We start from the raw sequence: 21,857 nt of genomic DNA, 5'->3' as shown, positions 1-21,857 counted from the left end.
TAAGGTTAAACTTAGCCCCTGCGTAGGATTCCTGAGTCCTGAGTTTACATTTTCTTGGACTATTTAATATCCAAAAATATCTGAGCAAATAATCATGTCCTTGGGGACCATTAATCACATTGCTCACATGTCCACACCTTCACCCAGGTTAGGAGTATTTTGGTTGACAAACTACATATCCAAAGGCCCTCTTCTTCTTTTGTAAATTTAGGTTCTATCGAAATTGGTTGCGTTCAGAATTTTTTGGAAGTTTCTGATATTTTTCAATAGTGTTTTCTGCATTTGCTTTTTAATAAAGCCATCTGTGTTTGGTTTTCCGTCGTTGCCTTTATTTCAATTGCAAAATACGGGGTTTATCTTGAAGACATAATTGCTGAAGGTGAGTATTCAATAAACACTTACCACTTACCAATAAATAACCATTTAAAAAAATAACAGAATAATAATATTATGGAGTTGGCCACTTGAAGTTACAGGTTGAATAGAAGCTGGAAATGCAGTGAAGATAATAGTGTAAATTAATTGTTGATTGAATGGTAATTAATATCAGAACACAGGCAACATTCTGTCATCACGTTTTCCCTGTACCTACCCCAAAATAAGTTTGAGGATAACCTGTATACGATGTAACCCTGGACAGCTGAACTTTCCATGCTATACATAGTATATACTGAACACCTCATCACCGTTATTCATATACAGGGCAAATGTTGATTTGGCTCAAGATTCCCTGATGAAATTAGACGTCACTCGCTTGCCTGTTTAGTGTTTAGTAAACTTGTAGTCGCTTCCCTGTTTGAGGTGGAGCTGTATGATGCTCCTCTTAGCCAGGTCACTGTGAATAGCACATTGATGCTCGCAGACATTTGAACACACGTTTATTAAGGCTGCACCAAGGACCTATTAACGCTTTGGCAGCTGGCTTGTGGTTTAACCTGCCTGAGGTATATATTTGCATAGTACAGTCTTATAGAATATGTATAAGACCTCGCTGGTGAGAAATACCCCCGGTTGCATGCTAAAACTTAAAATGTTCACTACCTGGGTTACCTTCCTAATTAGAAGAAAACCCCTTCAGCGTGTCATGAATCCATGTTACCTGCTACCTTCACTGCCGCCATTTCCCCCCCAATACTCTGCTGCAGTGGTGCCAATTCAAGTTGCAGCACCAATTTTCTAGCATTCAAACCTCGGCTAGTGCCAGACTGTACAGTTCTTGCTTTTTGCCACAGCGACGGGCTACCAGAGCCAAGTATAAACTCAGCAGTGCCACCCAGTAACAGGCATACAAGATGGCACCGGTCACCAGAAATAGCAACTCTGTCTCTGTAAAAGGATCGTGGCTTTGGCAATAGGCCGTGTATACAAGTCCACCCATTAGTACACCAAACCAGACTGACACAGGCACCATGCCCATGAAATTCACCACCAACCTCCGGCGCCCGGATGTGCCCCATCCAGACTTGTTAATGGTCAGCACAGCAAACATTTTGGCTGGGAGCAGACTGGTCATGTAGAGGAGCGAATAAAGCGACATAAAGATCATTTCAGCATTTCCTCGCAGGAAACAGGCATAAGTAGCCTTCACAATGCCGACGAGCTGAACAGTCAGCAAAAAAAGGAGTATGTTCCAAACACGGCCACGGTAAAATAGCTGCACAACCGTGGCTACCAAGAAGAAAGGAAAAAAGCCCGTGACCACAGATTCATATGTCATCCAGAGGTGGTGCTTGTGGAACCAGAGAGCATTGTACAACCACTCACGAAAATATGACTTACTCCATCGTGTCTGCTGGTTTAACCAGCGCAGGTACTTTGTGGGAGTCTCTGTAAGGCACCGGGATCTTGCAGTGTATTTAGTCTGGTATCCCATGCTCAGGACCCGGTTTGTGAGGTGCCGGTCATCTCCAAAGCTGCACTTCTGACCCAGGAAGGTCTGGTGGTACCAGTCTTCCAAAAAGTACTGTAGAAGGCTGTTGCGGTACATTCCAAGTGGGCCGCTGATGCACTGTACGCAGCCAAAGTATGACTGGCAGGCTCGCTCCACGTTAAAAGCCATCCAGTAACGCACGCTGCTCAAGAACGAGATCCAGGAGTCATATTTATTCAGGATCTGTAGATAAACAGTGGAAATTCAGGTGGAGGTAAAAGTAAAACAGTCATTGGCAAAACAATGGTCAGATAATACTGAGGTCCCCTGGCATATAGGCCTTTGACATTGGAGACTACTTTAGCTTTAAAGCACTTGCATCATTCACCCACCCCGTCTATAATAACCGGTGTGCTAAAGCTCAATGACAAAATCTGAACTAGTAGAACCGACTGGACATGTTTGTGGAAGTGTCTTCACATAGACACAATGTGTTGATCCATCATGGAGGAATCGCCATTAACCATTTACCTGCACGTCTCCACCAACTCCACCTACGTTTAGGTCTTCTTCTAGGACACGTAGCATTTCGGCAGTGCAGGCCGGGTCCAGCACGGTGTCAGAATCACAGACCTACAGCCAGAGACAGGGGACAGGGTTAAAGATCAAACTGCCCACACAAGGTGTCGCAGGACATACTTGGCAATTTTACACATTCAGCAAGTATTTACGTCATCCAGCGGCAAATTCCATATTTAAGCCAGATCCAAGTTGGTGAATTGCAAACAAAACCACTTTTGTTTGCATTTCACAGTAACATTAAAAGGTTAATTTGCTTTGTACAGAATAATCAAATTGATATTATGTCTATGACGTGGATATCAGGTCAAGGATTTTTCAAACTCATTCTTGACGCCAACTCAGGGACATCGAACGGCAAAGAGGAAATTAAGCCATAGACAGTTTCAGACCCAAGTGAATATGCGGATCTGATTTAGAGAGGACATTTTTCAAGTTTGTTTCTTGCAACATTGGAAACTAATATAACCACAAAATTATCTTCCTTCTGCTGGAAAACAGATCCTCTTTATTCAAATGAAACGGCTACTTGTACTGCACCAGGAAAAGATTTCCCTGTATATAACATTTGCTCTGCACATCTATAGCTTCAACCCTTTCCGGCTATGTGGCAGTCCATGCAATGCTGCAAATATCTAGCGCAGAGGTGTGCAAACATTAATGAAGTTTAAAAAGTTTCAGAGACCCCCCCATTGGGACACGACAGGCCCTCAAGCAAGGGTGGCGCATAGTGTTAATATAGTTTGCAATCATCCATATGAAAGTATTGCATTCAAAGTGAATCAGTAGCTTGTGTTAGAAATGCCTATTTTTATTTGTTTATTTTTTAAGCATTTGCTTGTAAAGCATAATTTAACCAAACATGGGTACTGGATACAATGTTACATGTTTTACAGTCACTTTGCCACAATGCCTCCACCTAAGCTAACCCTTCTGCCGTTTTTTTTTACTTAGGACTTAATTTTAAATGTTAAAAAACCCCAAATCGGATGTTTATTTTTTGTTATGTGAACCTCTTCAGTTCCTACATTATTCTAAAAAGCCTAATATGAGGGAAATGTGGCCTTCTTTAGTAGCATAAAGAGGACCTAGTGGGGGTTCTATTAATGGAGTGAAATCTCTCCACTTCCATTACGTAAATGCCTTTATTTCTGATGAAACCTGCGGATATAAAACTGGGCAGACTATTTTGAAAAAGTCCTAGGAATACAATAATTGTGTCTTATAGATTTTTTATTTCTGTCGTTCAGTATAAGTGACTGATGACGGAAACATTATTGAACTGAAGAAGGTATGATGGCTATCCTTCTGTCTGCTACATTTATTTAGTTCACTGGTCTCAAATTCATTATAATGGCTTACATTTACCGTGACAACTGGACAGTTTCTTTTTCATAACATGTCCCTGTGTATCATGCCAAAGGCTACCGGTTTGAGAAGCACCGCTGTAAAGTCTTACTGACCTGCACGTAATCCACAAAGTCTCCAAGAGCTCGGAAGGCCGTGTACATCACTTCTCTCTTTCCTCCCCACTTCTGCATAATGCAAGTGTAGGGAAAGTTCTTCACCAGCTCCTGCACCCCCTTCTCGCCTTCCTGACCTCCTTCTTCCTTTTCATGGTAGTTGGTATCCCAGATGTAGCAACCTGTACCCTCTGAACCCATGACCTCTCGGAATATCTCCATCATGTATCTGTCATCTTCTGAATTTCCATCCACCACCATCACCACTCGCAGATGAGGGTAGGAGAGTCTTCTAACTGACCGCAGGCACTTTCGCAAATACTCCGGGTCCTCCTGATAAGCTGCAATGCACAGAGCTACTGATGAGGTTCCTGTTGGACCCTGACCACCACCCCCACGCATCCTTCTGTGCTCCAGAAAGGCAAATAAGCTCTGGGTCACCAAATGTAAGCCCAGGATGGCTCCATATAGTCCAAAAGAGAGATGGTGCTGGTCCGTGTGGATGAACTGGTAGCCAGTCACATAAGCAGCAAGGATGCCCCCCAACACCAGCACAGCAAACAGGCTGGTGCCTAAAACCTTCAAAGCTGTCTGCAGCCGCCCAGGCATCTGTGCCAAGAAAGAAAGGGAAGCATTAGACACATTCTTGGAGAGATGGTTCTACACCCAAAGAGCTGATATTTTAGCTGCAGTTACTGAAGCAGAACGCATTGTTATGTAGCAGTCTTATAGCTTTAAATAGAAAATAGCTGAAAATAAGCATCATTTGCTTTAATAATATGTCAAAGTGCACTTACATCTCGAAACACAGATCTGATTGTAAGAGTCTACACTGTATAATTCATTGATTTAGAACTTGAACCTGAAAAAAAAAATTCTCAGAGATAAAAGTGACTTTGTCATGAACCTTGGTTGTCAGATGACTAAACTACAAGAATACAAGGCACCTTCCTACTAAAAACCTAATATTACCTGTCCTGTAATCTGAAGAATGCCCACTCAATCTTCCTCTATTATAAGGCCATTTGGGACACAATTAGAAGTCCCAATTTAGGAGATGCTAGTCCATTTCAAATTCCAATGCACCAAACAAGAACAGGGATGGAATGCAGAGCTCTTGCAATGTGATCTGGTGCTAGGTTGATGGCATATGTAGATATTCTACTACTTTGTTATCACTACTATAGTGCTGGACTCAAGCATCATGAAAATGTAATATAAAAGGACATACCTGTTTCTGGATCTCAAGTGAAGATTGTGGGAAACGGACTTCAAAAGAAAGTTATGAGAGGCGTGGGGGGGGGGGGGCAAACTGAGCTGTAATAACAGGTTTATGTTGGAGGGAGTCTCCAGCTTGTCTGTAGCTGTAACAACTAAGATTAAGAGAATGGCAGCAAATCCAAAATATTGAACTCACATACTGTACATCCCTGCTATAAGGCACCCTACAGATCTGCGCTGGACCCGAACATTGCATGGCCACAAAGCTCCTTTGCAAGTCAAGACTGGCCACTTATGTTGCAATGGAAGTAGAAATACAGTATCTTATGTAAAACTACATGTCACACCCTGTGCCATCCTGTGATGGGAGAGGCTATCCTGGTACCCCATGGATTATGTGGGTCACCCCAGCATGGGGAAGCACCGGTGACCCATGTTCTGCTTCCTCCTTAACCAAAATATCTTCTCTGTCACAGGGCGTACTAGTTCCTAGTCTTGGTGATGCAGACACATGGCATAAGGCAGACACATGGTCTACATTTGAGCTAACATCTTTTGTGTTGTAAGGGTCAATAATTCTGGGGTGAAATGCATGGGGGGGGCATCCTTTATGTAGTTACCGAGTCGATTTCCATGTAACTTCTATTTTATTTGGAAAGTACCCCCTCATCTCACTGTTTCTTGGTTAATAATCCTCTTAATATGTAGCTGCAGGGATTACAGAAACACATTGCAGAGCAGAGGTATGAAATGGGGGCAATGTCAGCATCACGTTTATTGCTGAAGCCCTTGAAGCATCCCTCCTGCCCTTGGTGGGGTGGCCAGTGGCCAGGTATCCACCGCAGAGCAGCACCTACACCTCGTGGAGCTGGCACGGGGTAAAGCTATGCCTATGCAGAAAATTTACTTTAAGGAAAGTTCCAGCCCTAACAGAACATGGATACAATGTATCTTTATAGTCATTTATATGCGGATCGTTAAGTGTAGGGCAGAGGGGTGATCATCATCACGACTTCCAGGGATATACAGATCGTGCAGGCTGAGGTCTACAGCTAGTGCCCCCCTCCCAGAGTGACACATACCCCGGGGGTCTCACCGTGCTGCGGATTCTCCGGGCTATTCTGCAGTCACTTCTCCGTCTGCCCCAGGCATCTTTTCTCTCCCAGCGGTCATCATCTCCTGGCCTCCCGCACACTTCCCCTGTCACCTCCACTACCTCTTAACACCATGCACCCCCCACAGCTCTCCACCCCATCATGATTCCCTGTGCCCCACACACCCCTCTCACTCCCCTTACACCTCTCCACCCCAGCTCTCACTCCTCTAGCACAGTCTAATCGTTCTGTACTGTACTCCAAGCCTCACCTCATTCATCCATCTCCCCCTCTCCCTCCTTCTTTCTTTCCTCCCTCCTCTGTTAGCAGGTTGTCTTAACCTCTAACTTTCCTCCTCCTCTTCCAGCCCCCCACCCCGAACCTATGTCCAGAGCCAGGGCTTCCCCGTAGAATCTCAAACCTACACCTGACATTAACCATTTGAGCATCAGTGCGGCACTCTAATGGTTGAATGCCTCCCCCTTCCGCCCCTCCCTTCGATGCCCCCGCAGTGTAGTATGGTGGGGGTCCCTGTGCAGCAGCCCTGTAATTGCAGGTTGTGAGCTCCAGGATCGATATGTTTGCTACATATTGATACAAACCGTCCTATCAGCTTTTTTCTGCAATCCATTCCTTCATTGTTTTTAAGGGGGATACAGATAATAGCTGCAAATTAGGATAATTTTATGCATTAACCCTCAAAACCTTCAAATTGCCTTTTTTAAACAGATTTCAAATGTAAAACTATGTTTTAATTTTAAGATTAATATTAAGATAAGGGACATGGCTATTCAGGGTCATGAGAAGGCGTGCATGTCCTAAGCAGAAATGGCACTCCATCTGCTGTGGACTACAACTCCCATTGTGCCTTGGATCTGCTAGAGGTCCGTGTGCAGAGTAATTCCTGCAAATCTTACACTGTATGGGTTGAAGGTTAAAGGGTTAAATGATGATTGATGATGCTGACGGTTCACGCAGCTAAATTGTTCATTCTTCAGGGTCAGGGATGTGTCTAATCATGACCTCCCCCATCCTTACAGTAGATCTTGGCCTGCCCTGCCCCAGGAGTCAGAACTCATGCTTTTTGTATGTACGCCGCACCCTTCTGTACTACCCTAGCATGGCATGCTTCTGGGGGTGACTCCTCTCAGCCTGGGGGGTGATGGTTATGAAACCCAGTAACGAGCCGTAACGCTTCAGCCCTCACAGGCCTGGCACTAGCTGCACTCCACTTACCAGCAAGGCCATTAATGAGTAATTAATGATTATACTAAATTATGGTACATCTGTTAGTGAAAAATACCATAATTAACGCCAGTGGAACCAATAATTACCTTCTCCTACCACTAACATGGAAACCGGTTGCTGCCTAAAATAATTATTTCTGTAGGATCCCTTTACTGTGCAGCAAATTCTGTACCAGGCATTATTATTATTATTATGATTAATAATAATAATATCTCTTTTCTATGCAGCAAATTCTGTACCAGCCATTATTATTATTATTATTAATAGTAATAATAATAATATCTTTACTGTGCAGCAAATTCTGTACCAGGCATTATTATTATTATTATGATTAATAATAATAATATCTCTTTTCTATGCAGCAAATTCTGTACCAGCCATTATTATTATTAATATTAATAATAATAATATCTTTACTGTGCAGCAAATTCTGTACCAGGCATTATTATTATTATTATGATTAATAATAATAAGATCTCTTTTCTATGCAGCAAATTCTGTACCAGGCATTATTATTATTATTATGATTAATAATAATAAGATCTCTTTTCTATGCAGCAAATTCTGTACCAGCCATTATTATTATTAATATTAATAATAATAATATCTTTACTGTGCAGCAAATTCTGTACCAGGTATTACCGGTATTAATAATAATAATAATAATAATAAAAATCTCTTTACTGCGCAGCAAATTCTGTACCAGGTATTATTATTAATAAAAATAATATCTTTACTGTGCAGCAAATTCTGTACCAGGTAAAGAAACTAAATGTTGTTTATAAACAGTCCCTGATACACACCCCTTTCTCTGCCCCAGGGGTGTATGTCATTGCGGGGCCCTCCAGGGCCCATTTGGCATTGAGATGCCTTTAAAGTTACGCGTCAAGCAAAGAAAGACACAGACCACTTTCCCATGAGCGCCGTGGTAACAGCCCAACAATAGTTGCAGATCCAGGGCTCGGGGTCCGACCTGCTCTGCATGCAGAATGGACAGCAGCTGGAACGTCACCAGCCCCCAATCATGGAAGCGGAGAGGTGACTGATAAGAGTGCAAGCTGAACTCCCCCATGACTCTCATCATGAAATGCGACCGAGTAAGAGACTGAGAAAACTCGAAATAAACCCGCTTGGCAGAGTGTCCCTGTTTCCTAGGCTACCGTATAATAACCCTGATAAATGATCTGAAAGTTACACTTACTCAACTCGTGAAGTTTTATAAGAGTTCACAGAATCGTACGCTGCACTCCATTTACTTTGTTGATTCCTTTAACGCTTTAGTTCAAGCTTCGTATCTGCACTGCAGCCCGTCTCTGATGCAAAGCGCCTGAATATTTATTACTAGTATAGATCTAGTGGCGGAGGACGCCTTACCTTCGCATTAAATGACCAGCCTGCCACTGCGATAAAAATAAACTTCTTTCTACCCTCTCTTTTTATATAAACACAAAAATCTCCTTGTTTGGAGAGACTGAAATGAGATCCAGGAGAGGAGAGAGGAACAGGGACGTCTTTCTCCCATCCTCCTGTAAGGAAAAAAACCCTCATCCATAAACATAATCATGGCCGACACCTAGGGGTGGTGAATGTGGAAAGCGAAGCCAGCGTGATGGTGATAGTTAGCAGCGTCACACCGGCTAAAGCTATGGCAGTGATTTCAAGAATGAAGGAGAAACTGCGAGCTACAAGAGCTTTTATGTGACCGTGTAGTTGATTACATGTCAGAAGGTCCCTGTCATGCTTAAAAGTGTGTCAGGGTCCAGGTGCAACGAGGATCAATGTCCCCCAACAAGATTGTTCTGGAGACCGGACTATAGACTGTCTGCCTCGTTGATTACCCAGCACTTTTTAAATTTCCTTTAAAGTATGAAGTTTCTGACCCAAACTTGGAAGAGGAGGGGTTGTAAGCAGCTTGGTTCGAGACATAACGAGACAAGCTTTGGACTTCAGCTTGGCTTTTCCAGCTCTGTTATTAAGGGTTGCGCATTTTGACCTCTTAATTTTATTTGACTTCCCCATTCATAAAATAAGTTGCAGAAGCAGCAAGTTTCTAAAGAGGGTTTAAGAAAATACCAAAGCTAAAGAGAGATGCAACAATCTGCACCCCGAGTGCAAGGGCTCAGCGAGAATTTATAGGCACTGATGATTTGTGGAAACATACAGCGTTTATTAAGATTTGCATCGTAGAAAAATAAATGTCCAATGGCCGCGTGGCAGCCGCCGGTTGCCTAAGGAAGGACTATGATCTTCTTCTCCAGTTTCTGGGGGGGTAGGAGAGCAGTCCGTATGATGCCGTCCAGCTCTTCCAGACCCAGCTGAGCGTGAAGAACAGACACAGAGTCCGATTCGCAGCGCACTACAAACTTTAGCAGCCGGTACAGGTCCAGTGAAACATCACGCAGGACCTGCAAGGACGGAGAAGAGACAAGCTCAGACGTCAGCAGGACGTTACTACGACTCGGCGACATGTGCTGTACTTGGGGACTCCACGGATGCTAGGATATTCTCTTCATTTAGACAAATTAGTTTGCTAGATCTTAAAAAAAATATATAAACCGCCTTGTAAAAGGAATAATACCACGGCTTCAAAGGGACAGCCACACCCAATGCGTTTTCTGCCGGAGGCTAGGTTCCCTGAAACTAAGATTACTAAGGATTACTGGCATCAGCAGCAGGAAGAAGAATATAGGAGGGATATTCCATGAAATACTTAAAATAATGTCATGAAATATATAAACTGGTATGAAGATCGCTTTAACTCTACGCTCAGTTATTCGAGGAACTGAGTTTGGTAAATCAAGATTTATGTCCTCTCAGCAATCCTGTGGGTTCCTTATGGATGCATATGAGAGGCTCTCTAAATCTAATGTATTCATCACCAACGGGCAGACTGTTCTGGACAATGGTGCCTACTGATTTTTGCTGAAGAAAGTGCATATGTTGGCAAACCCTCACAAATTTCTTTATAACCGCATGCATTAAGCTGCAGAAACGTGACGGAATCACCAGGACAACATGGCAGATGCTAAGGGATATCCTAGAATAGCAAAACGTCACAAACACTTCCTGGAAATGTACAACCGGCATACATACCCATGTAATATCAATCTTTATGTAATGAACTAGTTCTGATTTACCTTATAATTGCTAACATTCTAAAATACTAACGCGCACTGCAGAATCTGGGCATATTCACCCCTCCGTCTCATCCAAGCCTGTTCTACTATATGCTATAACCTTGACTGCAAGGTCAGCTTCCCGGGCATTTCATTCAGCGGAGCCTACGAGCCAGTCTTGTAATCTTATCACAGTGAAGGTTATTAGCGAACATGAGAACGCTATAAGGTGAACCCACGCTTTCTCAGTGCCATGCAGTCTATCGCTAACTCCTTCCACATGCCCCAAACAGACGTGTCTCTCTCTTCTTTCTGTTTGGACCGTCTTCCACATTAAACCTGTTGTTACACGAGGTTATTATCGAAAGAAAGGATCACCTCGTATAGAAACAAAAACCTTTACATTTAATCCTCAGATTTTAGAGTTTCTTTTAAAGCAATCAAACAGTGCAAGTCACGCTGTTACGTAATGTATGGAGCAAATGGTTTTCCTCTGTATCCGAGAGTGTATCTGCACCATACTCCGTGCAAACTCAACTGTGGTCCTGGACACAACCTGCTCACGGAAAAACAGTAGGAGTTGTGGCGTCAACGGGACACACATATAACGCTGTGATTTCACACGTATCTGCTACAACCCGCAATAAAGGGGTTAAGTCAAACAGTAAATCTCTGCTTTAACGCTGGTGACTCAGTCTCTCCCCGTGCGTGCCGCACCAGGGACATGTTGCTGCATTTGTTTAACATGAATTAAAACAAGGTGAGAATTTCCCTATATCGTCACTCAATCCTCTCACGCTTGAAATCATTAACATCTATTAGAGCAATAATTGCTGGATGGGGCATATGCGTGGGGGTACTATACTACAGAGTTTTTAATTACAGCAAGTTAAGTATTTTTGTTTTTAGGCGGGGACAATTAATTTGATGAATTCAACACTATTATACAGCTTGCAATGAGATCATCGATTCTGCAGCAGCTGCGTACAACTATCTGCAGGTTACGGAAAGACTGTAAAAATAGATAAATTATTGGCAGCACTGCAAATTCGGCAGTGAGACCCTCCTAACCAGATACCCCCCAACACACACAGTTTGCTTTTCTTGCAACTAATATGTAAACCTGCAGCATAAAAAAACAGGAAGACTATGTGCTCTCGATAAATCTCTGCCGGAGATGAAGATCTGTTGCTGTAAAATAAGAGATCGCTGTTTAAATACATTTAATCATGTTGTTGAGGGGCTGATCTTGAAATCTTTGGCACAGGGGCTATTAATAGAATGGAAGGGGGCTATTAATAGCATGGAAGGGGGCTCCCACCAATGAAAAATGAACAGAGCTGCAGAAATTGGCAGCTTCGCACAGTGGGTAATTAAGAAATTGAATTCATGCAGGTGCTGAGCTCACAATACCCTTGCACGGCTCGCTGCGAGTGCCAAGAAGAAGGATGTTAACCCTTAAAAGGAGCCACAGTGTTGTATTTTACAACGCAGAACAGATTGGCTTAAAGCTGTAGATCTGAGGCCTCCTTATATAAGGGCATTAGAATTAAATGATGCAGTAAAAGTACACAAAAGCACCGGTTTTTATAGCCTTGTGCAAGGTAAGGTGTCAGCGATCCAAGCCGTATTCTGCATCTCCATCATACAGCACAAATATAATGAACCGATGGTGTTGGAAATATTTAGAATGACTAATTACACGCCGGCAATAAGTGCCCTTCCCAACTATGACCGTGTTATAATGTAGAAGACCGACAAGAAAAAGCCTCTGTCGCTCACCTCTGTAGCCTTTTCTCCGAGTCCACGTAGAAGGAGAACCACCACATGTATAGCCGCTCTGCGCACTTGTGCCTCTGGATCGGTCCGAACGATTGCAGATAAACAAGAACTCACCTGGAAGATAAAGATTTGATTAAGTCATGTCAGGTCCAACTCAAAGCAGGATTTCTGGAAACAATGAGTGTTTGCTCCTACTTCTTGAATAACAGGTCCCAGAGAAAACTGTAGATGCTGACATAGCTCCCCCAGATTGGAAAGACTACTGGCCCTCAGGGTGCTGTCCTGGTCCTTGCAGCCCCTGAGAAAAGCATGGATCAGGGTATCTCTGTACTGGAAAATCAGGTCCCCTGCAAACAGAAGAGCATTCTTATAAGAGAAAGACAGACTCATCAGATCACCTACCTGAGGGTGGGTGGGAAAGGGCCTGGGTCAAGTTTAAAATACAAAGTGCAATTGAGTGCCTGGTTCTTTGCTGCGCGTTGTATTTTCACCCGGAGCAGAACAGTTATGAACTGCCATATTTATTCTACACCAACCAAGATGTTAAAGACAATAGTAAATATAATAGTAATATCCATCATACGTGCCAGAGCACAGAGCAAGGCACTGCCTATGTAGGATGTTTTTACAGCATTTAACTTCCAACTGCACACAGAAGAGGTGCTTGTCTGGAGCTTTCGTTTGTTCTTCTCAAGCAGGCAAATTGTAATCTTTGAATTGCAGAATAAAGTGTACATCCAACGGGAAGTGGAATCTAAGCCCTTTTGTTTCCAACTCTCGGTCCTTGGAAATCGTGGTGTAATCAATGAAACAGACAATGTCTCCAGGTTTTACCCATTGCTCTGGTACATCGCATAAGGGCCTCCCCCACTTTCATTCTGCTTTCTGGGGTGCGCAATTTGCTATCGGCAGGTGCAGCATCTCCATAATGGGCCAAAAGCACCGGGAAGACGCGGTCAGGGAACTCTCCAGAAAGGACAGCGATGCCTGTTGACAATTGAAGAGAAAATGATTCAGGCATCTGCTTCTTTCGTTGACATATGCATGTATCTCAGTCTCCATCCTACAAACACAGCCTCCCTCGACAAATAATAAGTCTAGATGCACAAGGCTTTCCAGGAGTGAGCAAGACACCAAAATACATCTATAACCGAAACACTGGAGACATACAGTGGAATTAGCTAAGACGTGTCTGGTAAGGCTGGTCGGATATAGCCTACGTTAGGTTAAAATCCAAGATTGGTTTTACTAATAAAGTTTCCCCTTAAAGTGATCTACGTGCCCAAATGGAACTGTTTGAAGGTGCGCCCCTCCCCGCATGCACTTTATTAATGGTTAGACTACAGCCTTTAAGCTTGTAGATCAAAGGCTGCTCTCTGCTCGACTTCTACTCTCCATCCTGGAAAGCCTCTAAGAAACACAGGCTACATTGTCTCGTTGAACAATAGAGATACTCTCTGTCCTCACCTGAATGGAGTACCTGGAACTAGTTATCTCCAAACTGATCTTTACAGGGATGCAAGAGGCTTCTAGTGGAACGCTTAGAAAGGGGGCAGCTGCCACGCTGGTTAAAACAGTATTGGTGCAAGGGGTGTAAATTAAGGAAATTGTAAGGCGTTGCTGGGAAATCCCAGGTTTCAAGAATTAGAGGACATACTATTTTTACGATTTTTTTTATAATAATTCAAAGACAAATGTTTCAGTCAATGGATCAGCCTTCCACATACTTGATTCTTAAATCTTGGTATAGTACACCACTGGCAGGATCAGTGAGATAAAGTCGTTTGTTTTGTTAGCATTGAGAAACCCACTTTACCTTGAATTGCTGACAGATACACAAAGGGATCCTCTTCCTCCAGGTTTGCCAGACACAGCTGTAACAAAAGTCTGAATGTTAGTAGGCATTCAAATACTAAACCTGTGCGAGGTAGTAAGATAGGAGGTATATGGACCATCACCTGCAGGAGCTTCTCTCTGTGCTCCAGGGCCTGGGGGTGCCTCTGCTCCAGCAGACGTGTCAGGGTCCGCAGGGCAGCGGCCCGGGTGGGAACGTCAGAATGCTGCGCACTGCCCAGTATCTCCTGGAAGTCACAGGGCTCAGAGACTCGGCTTTCAGGTTCCTTCTTGGCCTGTGCTGATGCCTGTCCGGCACAGGTCCGGGGTGGTAATGGAACAGAGCAATGGGTGGCAATGCTAATGCGCAGGTCACTCGCCAGCTCTTGAATAACTGGCTCCGGGTGAGTGAGTGATACTCGCTCAAGTACTGGTAAAAGCTTCTTTAGATGCTCAAAATCAGGTGATGTCAGCTGAAGAAAAGAAAGATTTAGTAAGAGTTGGTTCTGTGAGCGTGGCTCCGGAATATAATATTAACACTGAGCACCACCAAGCTTCTAAATATCTACTGACTGCCTGGATCCAGAAATGGTGTTCGTTTAAATATTTCCTACACGCCAGCACAGAACTGTAAGCAAGATTGGAAAACATGTTGCAGATCTGTACAAGATTTCTCAACCGATGGCTTTTAATCAAGGGACGTGGCTGACTATCCAAGGAAGTGGACTGCGGATGGCATGTTCTGAGCGGGAGGGCAACTTCTCCACACTCATCCTATGATTGGTTACAGAGCAGGATATTTAATGTTCTGTTTAATATTCTGTTTACTAGTTATTGTGATGTGATAAATGACACGGCTCACGTACCTGTTGTATTCTCTATGTAGAGCCCGGCTAGTCAAAATCACCAAAAGTCATTACTAGGCCATTCTTGGTATCATTTACCAAAATGCAGCAAGAGAAAAGCCTATGGCATATGTAAGTTTAATGGGCTAAGACGCAGATAAGAACTGTCAAAAGTTACATTGCTTTAAAAGGTATAACGATCAGACACTTAAAGGTGGTTTCCAAAAAGAAAAATCAGCAACTCGTGCTTAAATGGGGCAATGAATTAGGTCACAAGCAAATTTTATACAGGAAAGCATGGGAAACGCGTTCTTGTCAGCTCATGCTACAAGACACCTGAGTCACCCCTAACCTGGCACCAATTGTTATGAATCAAGGCTTGGCACCACAACAAGTTATCAGCAGAGAAGGAAGGAATTAAAGGGGAATGTTTCCCCAAAAAACGCTACATCACAAGTCCAGAACTCACCTTTACTGCCCCTCCCAACATGGCTGCCACAAGTCCCATACACATACTGAGTGTCTGCGATACCACAGTGCCCCCTTCTGAAACCATAAGTCTTGTACATGACCGCTCCAAAGTAACAGCAACAAAATCAACCACCTGCACGGGGAGATTGAGGTGTCAGAGACAGAGCATGACCAGGAGATGGGATTTCATGTGGTGTCACCACCCTCTCCCTACCTGCTGGATATCAGTGAAAACGGAGTCAGATATCCTCTCACACAGCACTGACAGGACTTGAAGAAGCTGCAGCCTCCTCTCCTGACACTCATCACGCAAGGTAAGCTTCTTCTCCAAGTCTAGGAGGGTTTCACATGAGCTGGAATCTTGGTCTTCACCTTCCTCTTCATCAGTGAGTGGCGTTAGCTTCTATATAATTTCAACAGATATAAATGCAATTGACTTAATGGATGTGAGAAAATCCATATAATACTCATTCTTCCTGTTCTCATTTTTTTAAAAAAATCCATGTTTCAATTAGATAACAGGCTTGTTTATAAAGTGTCAATTTGCACGTGTGTTGCATGCAATGACTGTCCAGCGTATAAACTAATTACAAGACATGCATAAACACTATGACAGGACAAAACATGAATGTCACCTTTAAACAAAACAAGAAGAAGTCGGCGGCCAAACTGCTGCCGGGGCTAATGGAGAGGAGCTCCACCAAGCACTGGGTCTTCCACTGCTCCCAGGAGACCTTCTCATACAGAGCATTATCGTCATCATCACTGGAAGAGACAACGGACAGTTAACATAGTCAGGAGGCATATAGATCTTCAGGTATATTGGTAACTGGGATGTAAGCTAGAGAAAAATATAAGTCCTCTTCTATAATAGTGACAATGTTAAGCACCATCCATGTGTTAACTATGTTTCTCCTAAAGGCTGGTTTCAGACGTTGCAGTAAGAATTAGATAATAACTGGGTAAGTGGCTCAATTAAAAGGTTTCTTACATCCGGTTTTCTTGTATTGTTATTATCGCTCCTCCGAGACTGGCTGGTTTCATCTGGCAGTACGTGGGCATGGTGGGCAGAGAGGAATCCAAGCCAGCCAGGCCTGCTAAAGCTGCCACGGCTGTTTCTCTCGCTGATTTCTCAAAAAACCACATTAAGATATCCTGACATGGAGATCTACCAAGTCAAAAAATATATATAACTGCAATTATCCTCAAAAAACACAGCCAAGAGTATGGAAAAAAAACAAGTCATCCACAATAAGGTCACACACTGTCTCTCTCCTAACAGCCACCAACATTCTTACCTTAAGTGGGACACGTTCTGTCGGGTAAAGCAGTACAAACAGAAGACGGCTGAGAGTACTTGTTGTGTGAAGTGAAGCACAGCCGACGTGGGATTGTTCCCCACCACAAAAACCTGCAATTGTGCACAAAAAATAGAATGACTGGTATAAAAACTACACTCCTGTGAAAGGAAAATGCATAAATTTGGCATAGCTCTGCATTTTTACCCAAATTAATAGGTGCAAAGGAGCTCCTACATTGCAGAGCCCATCATTTGTAATGATGATTCCTGAATCTTTAAGGTGTCAAAGTATCCTCTGATTACTCTGTATTTTCACTCACTTTGACAATGTCCTCCACGCATTGTGAAAGCTCCTTTTCTGACACCAGCGTCTCTCCTGGTTGGGGAAGATCTTCTAAAGCAATAAGGAGACATTAAGAGACAGTAGTTTGAGAATTCTTTGCATGGTGGGTAATCACACATAATAGGATAATGCCTTGGCATCCGAGAAGAGCACGCAAGAAGCTCACCTGCATGTGTGCGAGTACAGCGCAGAAGCGGTTCCAGCATTGGCAGGAACAGGTACTTCTCTGCCAGCGGTGGTTGCTCACGTCCCATTGTTAGAAATGTTTCAGTGGCCACTCTCTGAAATTGACGGGCTGTTACAGCGTTCTGAATGTGCAATAAATCCAGAATCTGGGGAAAATCAATGACATTTTAGTGTATAAATATATATATAATGAGTCCAAACACTCACACAGGACCGTCTTGCTCACGTGGCACATTACCTGTGGGCAGACCTTCTGGTAATATTCCTCCACCGAAAAGGACTGCTGGGGGCAGGATGCCAGGACTCTTGCCACAGCATCACACTTCTTCCAGTTACTGGCTGCGGCTTCTGCATCACATCCTCCAACCGGACCGGCTGCAACAACACCAGCATTGTTTAACTATGTCACACGGACTGGAAACCCAGCAAACAGCCACTCAATGCTGTAACTGTTTTGGATTTTATGAGACTCATGCATGATACTCACCTCCTGCTCCTTCCAGGATCCCTCTCACCACGGCCTGTACCCCATTGGGCTTCATTAGTCGCTCAGATAGGAGCTGTCCGATGAGGCGGCGTAACCAAGCTGGGGCTGGAGCCCGCAACACCTTAGCTGAAACACCAGGACTTGTGCCCTGAAATACCAGAAAATGGTTCACACTGTAATGTAATATAGCTAAATACTGCTGGACACAAGGGGCAAGAATCATGTCCCTCTGTACCTGTTTAGGACCCCCTTGTAGGATCAGCAGCTCCCTTACAACAAGCGGTTGGTACACCTGATCTAAGAGACCACGTAAGGCTTCCTTACACCGCACTCTCTCGCTCTCAGTAAGCTCCTAAAAGAAAAAAGGTATGTACACATTTAAGAATGGATAAGTAAGGCTTCACTAGGCTTGCCATCTGGTCATATAAAATAAATCTTACATTAAACAAGGACAGGTAGTTTCACAATCAAATGATAACGGTAAACAGGAAAAGGCAAAATGATCAGCCAGTTAATAGACAGTCTATGCATACACAATGCATGCGGGAATTCAACCAGAGTACTACCTTTAGCTTCTCTGAAGTGTTTTGTTCTGTCTTAGCTTTGGTGGGGCAAAATCCCAGTTGGCATAGCCCTGCCATTAAGTCTCCTAGATGGTTTGTAAGCAGAAGACTGCCCAGGGATGGGTGTCGAGACACCTCCAGAAGAGTGGTACAGCAGATGTACAGCCTGCGCGTGCGGATTATGGGCACGTCACATGACACCATTCTATGCACGAGGGCTCCAAACTCGGACCGCTGCTGAAGAGGCAATCCAATTCCAGGAAGGAGATACGGGCAAATTCCCATAGACACCACAAACTGCAGAACAGACTGCACGCTCTTCTGCTGGGAGATGCTGAGGGTGTCAGGACTCAAAGCAGGGGCGGCCTCGGGCGTCCTCAGATTAGGTTTGGGAGGTGTGAAGGAAGCAGCCACCGCAATCATAACCTCCTTTAAACAAAGAAGAAGCAGCAAGGCCTCTAACGTGAACCTCCAGTGTGACTCCGGTGCTAACTCTGAGCATTCTTCAAGCCATTTGGATTCTGCCAACACCTTGTCTCGCAGATCTCCCAACGCCTTCCACTCTGGGGAGTTTAATAGTTTCTCCTCCAGTGACGACACATTCGAACCGAGGCTGCTCAGCAGCGCAGCCTGTTTATCTGTTCCTGGAGGTTCACTACCTGCAAAAAATCATTGAGCTACTTATCAATCTTGCTCCACAAACGTAAGCAATTTATAAAAAAAAAACATGGACTTTGATGGCGGGCCAAACATTACTAAACAATCACAAATATATAAACGTACAATTTATGTAATAAATGACACTACTTAACAGTGCTAATTTGTATTTACATTTCCATTAAGAAGCATGTTAAATGTTATATACATAATATATATATATATATCAAATAACAGATGGAATAAGTATCTTGTAATAATACCTTTTTCATTGGACTAACAGAATTTTGGAATGACAAGCTTTCGGAAGCTCTTCTCACTTTAGTCCAATAAAAAAGGTATTATTCCATCTGTTATTTGATATTGACACCACTGGACTAATACGGCTACAACCTCTACTCTACTATATATTTATACATACATATATATATATCTATATATATATATTCATTGGGTAGTAATAACAATTTATTCAGCTGCCGATTCTCTTAATTCCACTGGAGGAAGGGTGCTATATAAATAACAGGTGCTATATATATATATGTGTATATATATATATATATATATATATACACATACATTTATCTCTCTACATCTATCTATCTCTATCTCTAAATCTCTCTCTATATGCCCTGGCTCTTTATGTTGACATCTGTCAATCAAAGCACTACACTATCAGCATGCATCACATCATGTTTAAGTGTAAGAACGTTTAGCATGTAAAAGTACTTGGCATCTGTCAAATACTGTAGAATGTTCAGTACAGTTCTTGTAATGTTTGCTGTGTAGTAAAGCTATTACTTTACTGAACAGATTCCAGAAGATATCTCAGACACGGGGAGGTATTTGTAAGACGCGAGAATAACTCGGAAGGACAAGATGTATGTAAGTAACGAGTAATAACATGACTGTCGCCGTAAGTGGCGGAATCTGCTATCCTCACCTCTGGGAGTTATTAATATTTTCAGAGCTTCTGTAACTATCTCTACACCCACGGGCACGGCCATCTTGCTGCTCCCACTGGCGCTGATATTTTTCGTCACGCAGCAGCCATGATACTGGAGGCAGCCACAAGGTGGCCATATTGGGTGTGGCGCGGGATACGTATGCGCTGCATTATGAGGGGGTTATTCGCAGCGCGTCAATAGACAGGTCTAAATGTTTTGATGCTAAAGGTAAACAAAAAGTTTGTGCCGGTGTTTGTGTTGAGAAGAGTGTTTCAAAATATGGAACTGAAATAACAAAATATAAACATACTCATTATAGTGAATGACAATGTGAACTGAGGTAACCAAAAACTCTCTCATATAATACTATGAGTTTTAGTAAAATAGGTCACTTGTGAACTTGTATATATATACAGCCCTATGGAATATGATGGCACTATATAAAACAATAAATAATAATAAATATATATATATATATATATATATATATATATATATATATATATTATTGGAGTGCAAAATTAACAATTGCACTCCAAATGCCAAGTTTCTGCCCGGTGCCAAATAGCTGTAGCAGTAAATAATATAAAGTCCAAAAATAGTTACCATGGACTTTCCAAATAACCACACAAACAACTTTGGTTTTCAAGTCAACGTTTCAGTCTTGTTTATTACAGACTTTCATCAGGACATATCCTATATCATATATATATAGCATATATCAGGCATTGCCGGATGGCAGAAGAGGAGACCCCAAGGTGGCGGCTAATTTAGTAGTAACGGTAGAATTTAATATGCATTTTGGGACCTTATCAAATGCCACAAATAGATGCAGGTCAGGCTAGTAAGCAGCTTTTATACAGAATGGCAGAAGGCTGTGCCTTTTGCTTGGTATGTACATTGAGTATAATGAATGGGGATGGTGAGATTTGTGCCACCGAAAGTGAGCCCATGGCTGTCTTTTATTATGTTGGATTTAGCTGCCTATTTATTTTTCATTTTCCGCACCTTGTTCTTAGACTTTAATAAAACATGATGAGATAGAGAGGCTTGAGATGCAGAATATCAGGGTTTTCTATTATGCTTCACATTCAATATCCACATATAAAATACTTTTATGTAACCACAGAGCCTTTCGTCCTCTGTCCATCCCCTTTTTGTTTGTAACACTGTTGTCAAACCTTTAATGTAGAGTACTAGATATTTCATCACCATAATACCCAGTGACTCTCCTCCATGTACATGCAAATCCTCCTTATCTGCATGTAAAGCATTTTCTCCTTACGTATAGATTTGAGAAACATTGTAGCTGGACTAAATACTCCGATTGAGGGGATGTAAAATGTAACTTGGGCGGCTGTGGAAGGAGTCCCATCCTTCCACTTAAAATAAATCAGACTTTGCAGCTGGGAGTCTTTGTGTGTGACACTGCCTATCGGTTCCATGAGATAAGGAACCCAGAACTCCATCCTATTACACTCCATGGTCTTCAATATCACTGACCTTGATGCTCTTTGGTTCCAGACTTGTTACAGAATTCACAAAGTATGTGTGTGTTGTGTGTGTAGTGGTGGTAGAGGGGGGTGTTGATGTGATTTATCCTGTTTTATTTTTGTTTCTTCCACAGTTGTTCTTTTACCCCACTTTAGCCCCAGGCAGACCCCATAAGTGTGTTACTTATGTTACCACCCAGCTCCTTTTTATTAAACCTTCTCTGGTTCATGGAAAATCATGTTAACATCTAAATATGTCTGCCTGTGTTGTCCCTACAGATCTGTGGACCCCTGCTTTACTAAGATAAATAAGAATATAGATAGTATTTATTTACCATTAAATAGTATACATTTATCTA

General features: G+C 42.8%; 2 protein-coding genes across 2 annotated transcripts; both read right to left on the bottom strand.

Moving 5' to 3' along the window:
• Positions 1 to 932: 932 nt before the first annotated feature.
• Positions 933 to 4,600, bottom strand: HAS3 (hyaluronan synthase 3). The gene is made up of 3 exons (XM_053449370.1): positions 3,913 to 4,600; positions 2,402 to 2,503; positions 933 to 2,113 (listed from the first exon to the last, which is right to left on the bottom strand). Exons 1-3 carry the CDS (start codon positions 4,519 to 4,521, stop codon positions 1,184 to 1,186), a joined length of 1,641 nt encoding a protein of 546 aa, XP_053305345.1. The 5' UTR covers positions 4,522 to 4,600; the 3' UTR covers positions 933 to 1,183.
• Positions 4,601 to 9,586: 4,986 nt separating this feature from the next.
• On the bottom strand, positions 9,587 to 20,162 carry TANGO6 (transport and golgi organization 6 homolog). Its single transcript, XM_053449369.1, has 18 exons — positions 20,002 to 20,162; positions 18,405 to 19,060; positions 18,074 to 18,190; positions 17,839 to 17,986; positions 17,590 to 17,726; positions 17,332 to 17,497; positions 17,143 to 17,216; positions 16,821 to 16,933; positions 16,514 to 16,690; positions 16,158 to 16,287; positions 15,737 to 15,925; positions 15,521 to 15,655; positions 14,332 to 14,679; positions 14,190 to 14,247; positions 13,208 to 13,360; positions 12,569 to 12,720; positions 12,374 to 12,487; positions 9,587 to 9,880 (listed from the first exon to the last, which is right to left on the bottom strand). The coding sequence occupies exons 1-18, from the start codon at positions 20,063 to 20,065 to the stop codon at positions 9,704 to 9,706; spliced, it is 3,108 nt and encodes a 1,035-aa protein (XP_053305344.1). The 5' UTR covers positions 20,066 to 20,162; the 3' UTR covers positions 9,587 to 9,703.
• Positions 20,163 to 21,857: the final 1,695 nt, after the last annotated feature.

This window comes from Spea bombifrons, chromosome 10, assembly GCF_027358695.1.
Source record: "Spea bombifrons isolate aSpeBom1 chromosome 10, aSpeBom1.2.pri, whole genome shotgun sequence".
Taxonomy (NCBI): Eukaryota; Metazoa; Chordata; class Amphibia; order Anura; family Pelobatidae; genus Spea; species Spea bombifrons.
This window is presented reverse-complemented; position numbering and strand designations above follow the sequence as displayed.

Coding starts and splice junctions, on each gene's coding strand:
- HAS3 (XM_053449370.1), bottom strand. CDS start 4,521: ATGCCTGGGCGGCTGCAGACAGCTTTGAAGGTTTTAGGCACCAGCCTG. Junction 2,504..3,912: donor ACTTTGTGGATTACGTGCAG/GTCAGTAAGACT, acceptor CTCTGGCTGTAG/GTCTGTGATTCTGACACCGT. Junction 2,114..2,401: donor GAGTTGGTGGAGACGTGCAG/GTAAATGGTTAA, acceptor GTTTATCTACAG/ATCCTGAATAAATATGACTC.
- TANGO6 (XM_053449369.1), bottom strand. CDS start 20,065: ATGGCCGTGCCCGTGGGTGTAGAGATAGTTACAGAAGCTCTGAAAATA. Junction 15,656..15,736: donor TTTTCACTGATATCCAGCAG/GTAGGGAGAGGG, acceptor CTCCCCGTGCAG/GTGGTTGATTTTGTTGCTGT. Junction 12,721..13,207: donor GCGATGTACCAGAGCAATGG/GTAAAACCTGGA, acceptor TTCTGTTTGCAG/GGGACCTGATTTTCCAGTAC.